At 46.1% G+C, this 10,282-nt stretch overlaps 1 protein-coding gene across 1 annotated transcript; it reads right to left on the bottom strand.

The window, feature by feature from the left end:
* Positions 1-355: 355 nt before the first annotated feature.
* Positions 356-9,624, bottom strand: LOC129849622 (transcription factor E2F7-like; the record flags this gene model as incomplete). Its single annotated transcript, XM_055916441.1, has 8 exons — positions 9,381-9,624; positions 8,680-8,772; positions 4,176-4,472; positions 3,807-3,966; positions 2,914-3,159; positions 1,469-1,627; positions 936-1,073; positions 356-505 (listed from the first exon to the last, which is right to left on the bottom strand). Coding segments are annotated over exons 2-8 (1,243 nt in total), but the record flags the coding sequence as incomplete, so codon positions are not given.
* Between the last annotated feature and the right edge of the window lie 658 nt (positions 9,625-10,282).

Raw genomic sequence — 10,282 nt, 5'->3', positions numbered from 1 at the left:
TGTCCTAAGTCTTACCCCTACCTGTAACCCTAACCTTGTCCTAAGTCTTACCCCTACCTGTAACCCTAACCTTGTCCTAAGTCTTACCCCTACCTGTAACCCTAACCTTGTCCTAAGTCTTACCCCTACCTGTAACCCTAACCTTGTCCTAAGTCTTACCCCTACCTGTAACCCTAACCTTGTCCTAAGTCTTACCCCTACCTGTAACCCTAACACTTGTCCTAAGTCTTACCCCTACCTGTAAGCCTAGCATATCAACAGATTAGTAGTTGGTTGACAGTTGACAGCTATGTGCTCTAACCCACTGAGTCATTGGGAACCAGTTGTGATGTGAGCTGCTGTCCCGACTCCTTACCCGTGACCTCTCTGCGTGGGCTGCTGGGCGCCGAGTTGACACGGCGTTGGCTGGCCACAGAGGTGGGCACCACACTGAAGGAGGCATGGCGTGCCAGCTTCTGTTTCCTGCCACCCGGAAGAGCGATGGCCGCCACAGCTTCCGAGTCCTCTGTTGAAAAACAGAGTAGTCAGTGAGTTCTGTGACACTGATCTTGGGTCAGTTTAACATTTTCCACACTAATAGTTAAGGCTAGGATAGGAGAAGAAGCTGATCCTATATCTGTGCCTATGGGAAATTCATCCCAGAGCGTGTTAGTCTTGGTCAGTAGACAGGTTTATGATTAGTTTTAGTAGAAGTGAAGACAGTTCCATTATAAATGTATAATGAATCCATTTCCATTCACTGTAACATTGTTTAATAGATGGTCTCCCTATGAAGTACTGAGCTGATGCCCTTCCGAACCAATATGGGTGTGATGTTATTTGTTTTACCACCGAGGACCACTGTGTGAAGTGTTTTAATGAATGCTTTTAAGTGCTATCCTCTGGGGATCCACATCTGGCTGTATTATTCACTACCCAAATCATTTCAATCTTACCATGGCTGCTGTGGAAGTCTGCCGGGCCGATCCATTTGAACGCAGGCTTCCTCCCCCTCTCCTCCCGGACGTGGACCTTCTTGATCAATCCCAGACTCGTCAGGACGTTGGCGATGTCATACAGCCGCCGCACCTTAGCTGAAAACAGATTCAAATCAGATGTATCATTTTGAACCCTAACCCAGTAAAAAGGACAATGGGAGAGATGTCTGGGGGTATCTGAGGTGTACAGTGACGTTGCCCCTAGACGCTGATCTTGGGTCAGTTTTGCATCTTCCCCACTAATGTTTAAGGTTAGGATTATTAGAGGAGAAGTTGATCCTAGACCTGTACTAGGGGAAACTTCAACCTGCAGCTATTTGGTGGCTGGGCTGTGACCATTAGGCCACAAAGGGGAGAAACTGACTGAAACAGGCAGGGAGTACCTGGACTTGATGTTGTGTCAGAGGCTCTTTGACTGCACGGCAAAACCCTCAAGATCCCCATGAGCTCTGGTCAAAAGTCGTGCACTATGTAGGTAATAGGATGCTTACTTTTGTACTTGCTGTGGCTGGCGGGGTCCTGGCTTTCCTCGATGAGGATTTTGGCGGCCACGTCCAGAGTGACAGTCTGGGTCCTGGACACCAGGAAGAGCATGACAAACTTCTGACTCATGATGCGTAGGGACTTGTCTTTCCTGGTGCTGGCGGCCGCTGCAACAGACAAGCAGGACAAAGTTAAAGGGAATACGGGGTCCTATTCACTAAGTGGCAAACGGAAGAAAATGGACAGAAACAGAGAGGGAACTACCTGAACTTGTTTCCGCTTTTCCGTTGCAAAACGTTTTGCGATGGTGTGCACTAATGAATAGGACGTTGCAGTGGCTTGTATGGTCTAGTGCTGCCGACAGCAGTTACATACCAGTGTCAGCATGGGTTTGAATCTGACCTACAGCATGTCACACCCTCCTCCTATAATAATACTTTATTGTCCATGTTACAGAGAACGATGGAAATTTGATTCAAGACCTGAGTTACCTGTCAAACAGGTGGCCTTGTCAAACAGGACCATAATACAAACGACAACGTTCCTTATTCAGTGAGAGAAAGTGACTCTGCCCTCCTCTCAAAGGGACACATTATGACGGGAAGTGGCAGGCCTAGTGTTCTGCAGGAGGGGACGCCAGATCCATGGCAACCACTGCCTCTCTAGGGAACAGTAGCTTTGGATTCTGTTAGCTAGCTACATGTAGCTACCTAATTAGCCACGTTGAAACACACAGCCCAGCGTTGTCCAGGTTAGGGTTTGGCCGGGGTAGCCGTCATTGTAAATAATAATTTGTTCTTAACCAACTTGCCTAGTTAAATAAAGGTTAAATAAAACATTTAAATAAATTTGGGCCTTTAAGCCCAAGTCAGTGAAAGCATTCCTCATCGTCATGGAGACGAGGGTAGGGGGCAGCGGCCTCCCGGGTTAATCAAGGCTGATGGGATTCTTTGTGTTAATGTGTGTGATGACCAAGCGCTCCTCGTCAATGTGATGGATCACTAATACAACTGGGAGATGACAGCAGAGGAAAGGCGACAGGAGCGAAGCTTGATGGCTGAGCTTTTGATGTGGCACATATTAACTAGTAATCTCCAAACACCCGCTGAAGTTAATTAATCTTGTTACAGTTTACCTAACATTCAGGAATCAGATTTCCTGTATTTAGACAGAAAATCTGACAAAATAATTTTGTCAAACACACACCCTGCACATCCAAACAAATCCAAACTTGAGTTGCAGAGGGAGCATGTAGGCACTCCAAATCTCCCATTGACATACATGTATAATTGACACCAAACTTCTAGCTTCAGTCACACATCCCAAATTATAATAATTCAACCCTGTGTCCATCAGCTGCCCCTGATGTAGCGATCGCAGATTGTCCCTTTAGGACAACGTAAAACTAACCCAAGGTCAGCGTCTAGGGGCATTTCCCCTACTCTGCTCTCACCACAGCTGGAGTCTCCTTCCCCTCCCTCTGGGGTGTGTGTGGTGGCTCCCTCTCTGTGACCGCCCTCCCCGGCCTGCTCCATGTGCAGGTGGTAGCGCTGCTGCCTGCCCATCCCCTGCAGCTCGGCCAGGGTGGACCCCAGGCGCCGCCGCCCGTACCACACGTACTGGTTCTTAGCTACACGCCCTACGATCATCAGAGACTCCAGGACGTTTATGATGTCGTAGATTCGCCGCCGCTCCACCCCTAAAGACAGACGGACACCAGGGACAGGTCAGACTGGGGTCAGCAACATGATTTCAGTGTTCTGTTATGTCAGCTGGTTATATAACAAAGCTCTAACTAAGGTACCTCAACAGGATTTAATGACGCAGTAGATCATTTCTGGCTGCATCTTAACTTTCCTCATAGTCTCAGACATGGATTGGTGCTTTTCTGGAAGGTACAGTGGGATACGAGGGCTCTGCGTGAAGGTATCCATAGCAACCGTTTCCAAAATCCAATAGTGTATGATATAGCTAATGTAATATCCGTTTTATGAGCGATTTCCATTATGGTCTTCCATTATGGTTACCAATTATGGCAGCCTCCCTGAGCCGGGTCGTGTTCATTAGTCATAAAACGGAAGACAACGGGTCATTTGTAGCTGAGTTGGGAGAGCATGATGCTTGTAGCACAAGGGATCGATTCTCGGTACTGCCCATATGTATAATGTCTGCCCGCATGACTAAGTTGCTTCGGATAAAAGCGTCTGCTAAATGGCATTTATTATTTAACGGACTGAAACAGGGAGGGACTGTTGAAACATTTGCAAAACATTTTACACCGCTTGCCCTGATGAACATGACCCAGGTGTAGCTGTAATCTGCCTCTCTGGATTCATTGGCTCTTACCCAGGCTGGTAGACACCTCATCCAATGAGATACTGATGGTGTCAGAGGTTGGATAGTCCGGATACAGGGCCAGGAACTTCTGGCACAGCAGGCCCAGGCTCTTCTGCTTCCTGCTGGGCTTCCTTTCCCCCTCTTCCTCCTCCTCGTCCACCACATCAAACTGATCAGAGAGACAAAGCATTGTCAAGAAAGTAATCGATTTCAGCATCTATAAATCCATTAGTTGGCAGATGATAATACAATCCAACAGTATGATGATAATGTCACTGTATATTCAAGATAACAGCCCTGTGGGCCCTGGTTAAATGGTGCACTATAAAGGGAACAGTGTGCCATTTGGGGTGCAGTCGGTGAGTGGTCAAAGGGTACCTGGCACGGGCCATCCACCTCGACATCCTCCACTGCTCTCTCATTCTCAATGGGCCTAAACAGAACCTTCTTCATCTCTCTGTCGCGGATGTCAGGGCTGGCAGCACTGATGAGCATCCTGAGGTTGGCAGTGGGGGTCCAGGGGTCCGCGTGAGGAGGTGCCCCCCACTCAGAAGGCTTAACAGGGGTGCTATGGAGGTGTTCCGGGGTGGGAGGCTTACTGCCGTACAGCAGCATGGTGGCCGTGGTGTCCATCTTGTGAGGGGTGGTTCTTCTTCGCTCCACACATCTGTTCTCCTGTGAAGGAGCACAATGTTATGAACTTTGATTAAGTGGGGTGGAGTGATATGAAATGTGGTGCATTTGTAGGTAGATCTACTTAATATAAATAACGTAAGCATAACTATCTACGGTTTTTACTTTTTAATTACCATTTATAATATATATTCCCCCCTCGCTCGACTTTTTTCATTCAACTTTTTCCACCCCGAACACTTTATCTGGACATGGTTCGTCAGGACCTCCACCAGCCGAAGCTAAGTAGTAACATTAACATGATGCCTTCTAATTGCAGTCGCTGTACTCATGATATACAGGAGAACGATCGCCTTCTGGTGAGGATAGCCGTGCTGCAAGCCCAGCTTCAGACGCAATCGTTAGGCAAGGGTCATTTCAGTGTAGGAAAGGATGAAACAGCATCTGTGCCACCAGTAAGTACAGATAGTAGTATAAATCCTCTCGCACAGTCCCCGCAGCCAGACACTTTTCTCATGGCTTCTGGAAGGAAATGCTGTAGGAATGCTCAACCGGTTCTCCCCATTAAGCAACGAGTCGGAGTCGGAGTCTTCTCTGGTCTCTCCTCAACCCGTTACGGGGTCTGAGACGCCGAAGCCTCCCACCATTAGCTCTGACAAATTGAAAACCCCAGTCATTGCCAACTCCATTTTCCGTAGTATTAGACTTCAGCAATCATACACTGTTTACCAGGGAGCAGGGCTACCGACGTTAAGACTAATCTGAAGATGGTGCTGGCTAAGGCTAAAACTGGCGAGTGTAGAGAGTATAGGGATATTGTAATCCACGCTGGCACCAACGATGTTAGGATGAAACAGTCAGAGGTCACCAAGCGCAACATAGCTTCAGCGTGTAAATCAACTAGAAAGATGTGTCGGCATCGAGTAATTGTCTCTGGCCCCTCCCAGTTAGGGGGAGTGATGAGCTCTACAGCAGAGTCTCACAACTCAATCGCTGGTTGAAAAGTGTTTTCTGGCCTCCCGGGTGGCGCAGTGGTCTAAGGCACTTCATCGCAGTACTAGCTGAGCCACCAGAGATTCAGGTTCGAGCCCAGGCTCTGTCGCAGCCGACCGGGAGGCCCATGGGGCAGCGCACAATTGGCCACAGCGTCGTCCGGGTTAGGGAGGGTTTGGCCGGCAGGGATATCCTTGTCTCATCGCGCACTAGTGACTCCTGTGGCGGGCCGGGCGCAGTGCGCGCTAACCAGGTCGCTAGGTGCACGGTGTTTCCTCCGACACATTGGTGCGGCTGGCTTCCGGGTTGGATGTGCATTGTGTCAAGAAGCAGTGCGGCTTGGTTGGGTTGTGTTTCGGAGGACGCATGGCACTCGACCTTCGCCTCTCCTGTGTCTGTACGGGAATTGCAGCGATGAGACAAGACTAACTACTACCAATTGGATACCACGAAATTTGGGAGAACAAAAGGGGTATTTAAAAAATAAATAATAATAATCATAGAAAACTGTTTTCTGTCCCTCCCAAAAGATAGAATGTGTAGATAATTTGCCCTCTTTCACCAACAAACCAACAAACAGGACCACGCCTGGCCTGCTGAGGAGTGACGGACTCCATCCTAGCTGGAGGGGTGCTCTCATCTCATCTATTAACATAGACAGGGCTCTAACTCTAACTAGCTCCACAATAAGATAGGGTGCAGGCCTGCCAGCAGGCTGTTAGCCAGTCTGCCACTAGCACAGTTAGTGTAGTCAGCTCAGCTATCCCCATTGAGACCGTGTCTGTGCCTTGATCTAGGTTGGGCAAAACTAAACATGGCGGTGTTCGCCTTAGCAACCTCACTGGAATAAAGACCTCCTCCATTCCTGTCATTATTGAAAGAGATTGTGATATCTCAAAATAGGGCTACTTAATGTTGGATCCCTCACTTCCAAGGCAGTTATAGTCACTGATCATAATCTTGATGTGATTGGCCTGACTGAAACATGGCTTAAGCCTGATGAATTTACTGTGTTAAATGAGGCCTACATTGTTCATTCAGTATTGTTGTAATCGTCATTATTACACACATATATATATCGGCCGATTAATCGGAATCGTCTTTTTTTGGTCCTCCAATAATCGGTATCGGAGTTGAAAAATCATAATCGGTCGACCTCTAATGTGGATGGTTTGTCTTCTGACAAATCAACTGTAAATTTCGGTGTTCCTCAAGGTTCACTATATATTTTACCTCTTGGTGATGTCATTCGGAAACATAATGTTAACTTTCACTGCTATGCGGACAATACACAGCTGTACATTTCGATGAAACATTTTGAAGCACCAAAATTGCCCTCCCATGAAGCCTGTGTTTCAGACATAAGGAAGTGGATGGTGGCAAATGTTTTACTTTTAAAAACTTGGACAAAACAGAGATGCTTGTTCTAGGTCCCAATTAACAAATAGATCTTCTGTTGGGTCTGACAATTAATCTTGATGGTTGTACAGTCGTCTCAAATAAAACTGTGAAGGACCTCAGCGTTACTCTGGACCCCGATCTCTCTTTTGACCAACATATCAAGAATATTTCAAGGACAGCTTTCTTCCATCTACAAAAAAATCTGAAACTTTCTGTCCAAAAATGATGCAGAAAAAAGCATGGATACAATTGTCACTTCTAGATTAAGACTACTGCAATGCTCTACTTTCCGGCTACCCGGATAAAGCACTACATAAACTTCAGTTAGTTCTAAACACGGCTGCTAGAATCTTGACTAGAACCACATTTTTAAAATCATATTACTCCAGTGTTAGCCTCTCTACACTGGCTTCCTGTTAAGGCTAGGGCTGATTTCAAGGTTTTACTGCTAACCTACAAGGTATTACATGGGCTTGCTCCTACCTATCTTTCCGCTGTGGTCCTGCCGTACATACCTACACGTACACTGCGGTCACAAGAAGCAGGCCTCCTTACTGTAAACAGAATTTCTAAGCAAACAGCTGGAGGCCAGGTTTTCTCCTATAGAGCAACATTTTTATGGAATGGTCTGCCTATCCATGTGAGAGACGCAGACTCAGTCTCGACCTATAAGTCTTTATTGAAGACTCATAGGTTCAGTAGGTCCTATGATTGAGTGTAGTCTGGCCCAGGGGTGTGAAGGTGAACGGAAAGGCGTGATGAACCGCCCTTGGTGTCTCTGCCTGGCCGGTTCCTCTCTCTCCACTGGGATTCTCTGCCTTTAACCCTATTACGGGGGCTGAGTCACTGGCGCTCTTCCATGCCATCCCTAGGAAGGGTGCGTCACTTGAGTCACTGACGTGATCTTTCTGTCCGGGTTGGCGCCCCCCTTGGGTTCATGCCGTGGGGGAGATCTTCGTGGGCTATACTCGGCCTTGTCTCAGGGTAGTAGGCTGAAGATACCCCAGGGTGTGGGGGCTGTGCTTTGGCAAAGTGGGTCCCGACCCCTCCTGTCTCAGCCTCCAGTATTTCTGCTGCAATAGTTTGTGTCGGTTTGTCCTGAGCCCTAGGACCATGCCTCAGGACTACCTGGCCTGATGACTCCTTGCTGTCCCTAGTCCACCTGGTCATGCTGCTGCTCCACTTTCAACTGTTATGCCTGCGGCTATGGAACCCTGACCTGTTCACTGGACGTGCTACCTTGTCCCAGACCTGCTGTTTTGGACTCTCTCTCTATCGCACCTGCTGTCGCTAACTCTGAATGATTGGCTATGAAAAGCCAACTGACATTTACTCCTGAGGTGCTGACTTGTTGCACCCTCTACAACTACTGTGATTATTATTATCATCTGACCCTGCTGGTCATCTATGAACATTTGGACATCTTGGCCACGTTCTGTTATAATCTCCACCCGGCACAGCCAGAAGAGGACTGGCCACCCCTCAGAGCCTGGTTCCTCTCTAGGTTTCTTCCTAGGTTCTGGCCTAGAGTTTTTCCTAGCCACCGTGCTTCCACATCTGCATTGCTTGCTGTTTGGGGTTTTAGGCTGGGTTTCTGTACAGCACTTTGTGACATCAGCTGATGTAAAAAAAAAAAAAAAAGAAGGGCTTTATAAATCTATTTGATTGATTTTGTTCATGTGAGAAAGAATCTTATTTCAAGACTCTCCAGGCATGTCATATAACGGTGCTACAAATTCACGAAAAGAGGAGTTGACTCTGAAGATTGTTTCTGAGTGTCTCTTCAATAAGGATTCATAATAAACAATAATAATAAGGAATTGAAGGGTTCATTTGACTTGGAATCAAAACATACCTTCTGATCATTTCTGCCTCCAACTTCCTCCATGTCTGCTTTGCTCTTCTTTGGACTGATGAGATCTCTCAAAGCTAGACATTCAACTTCCATCTGAAAAACAATTAGCCATATCATATTAATTTGTCTCTGAACTGTGCAGAAAGGTCATTATTTAGTTTCATACAGTCATATTTCAGTCACTACTTTGCTATAGCCAAATGCAGCAAATAGATCGATCTATTACAAGGCCATAAGATATCAGTGGTCAGAAGATTTTGGCGCAAAGACCTTAGCCAACCTAACGTTAGCTGATGACTCTAGTTAGTAGACAGCTAGCTTGTTAGCTATCACATCTAATTCTGACACGTTCAGTACTGAATACTGATACTGTAAAAGTCCTGATGGCAAGACGAATACACAATAAATAGCTAAATTATAGCTATAGTACACAATGGAAACACTTTGCAAAAAAAATGATGCAATCTTGGGAAGTATTTTCTTGGGGCAAATTGAGTATTAATACTGATCCATTCAACGTGACACTTAGTTAGCTAAAAGCTACCAGGTTGCAAGACAAAAAGTATATATACTGTTAATCAATAAATAAAACATGTCTATTTACTTAATACATAAATACCTAGCTACACTATTTACCTGCTGGCTGTCATCTAACTTACTGTAGCTAGGCTAGCTAACGTTAGTGATTATTATTTACTCACCTTCTTCAGCGTTTCCTACGTAACGTAAGAAGATAAAGTTGTCTATACCAACGTACAGTATCTCTAATTGCACAGACTTACTGGTGGTACGTTGTTTAACTCAAATCAACATAACTTTCATTTCTTAAATAAGCGGGCTTTCTTCTAATATCCAGCTGTAAAGCTTCTCCTGTCCCGCTAAAGTTACTTGTGTTGGAATTGCATTACTCAACAGGAATAGCTACAACCAAAAACACCCGCTAAAGCATTTTTTTCTGGCGCTCTCATGTGTTTCACTCAGTCGAGCCAATCAGCATCTAGATGTTGTGACGCGTACAATTGATTTTGCCAATAGGCAAGGGGCAACAACCACGCCTCTAAAGATTTCTTGGCGGGGCAGTCCGCGCGGACTTGACTGGGAGTCATGCTGTTCAGTTTGACTGCTGCTGTTCATGGTGTTTGAGTGGCATAGTCGCGCACTAAGAAACCCTATTAATAACCTTAATCACAGAGGCGTTGTTGTTGCATGTATCGACTACGGACCCACTGCGGTTCCCTCTAATTAGTTTGCGTGGCTCAGGGAAACAGATGGGACAGGAGTGGGTGGCGCTCATTCTACCTGTGACACCGCGCGAAAAGTTGTAAACTGAGTAGCCCAATACCCAGGGTCCCGCCCTCAGGCTTTCCCAGTCCCTCGAGTTGTCCCGGGTATCACATAATCCCCGCCCAATATTTCAAGACGGTTTACTTTGAAAAATGTAGGTTTATAAAAATAATATATAATTTATATTATTGATTTATTTGCACAAAAATAACAGAATGTTTTTCAGATACATGGGATTGCATATTTAATGTATTAGCAATTATTGTATTGTAAATCTAAACAGTGCAAAATTAGGAATGGAGAACAATTGGCTATTGAT

The sequence above is a fragment of the Salvelinus fontinalis genome, unplaced genomic scaffold (genome assembly GCF_029448725.1).
Source record: "Salvelinus fontinalis isolate EN_2023a unplaced genomic scaffold, ASM2944872v1 scaffold_1584, whole genome shotgun sequence".
NCBI classification, from domain to species: domain Eukaryota; kingdom Metazoa; phylum Chordata; class Actinopteri; order Salmoniformes; family Salmonidae; genus Salvelinus; species Salvelinus fontinalis.
This window is presented reverse-complemented; position numbering and strand designations above follow the sequence as displayed.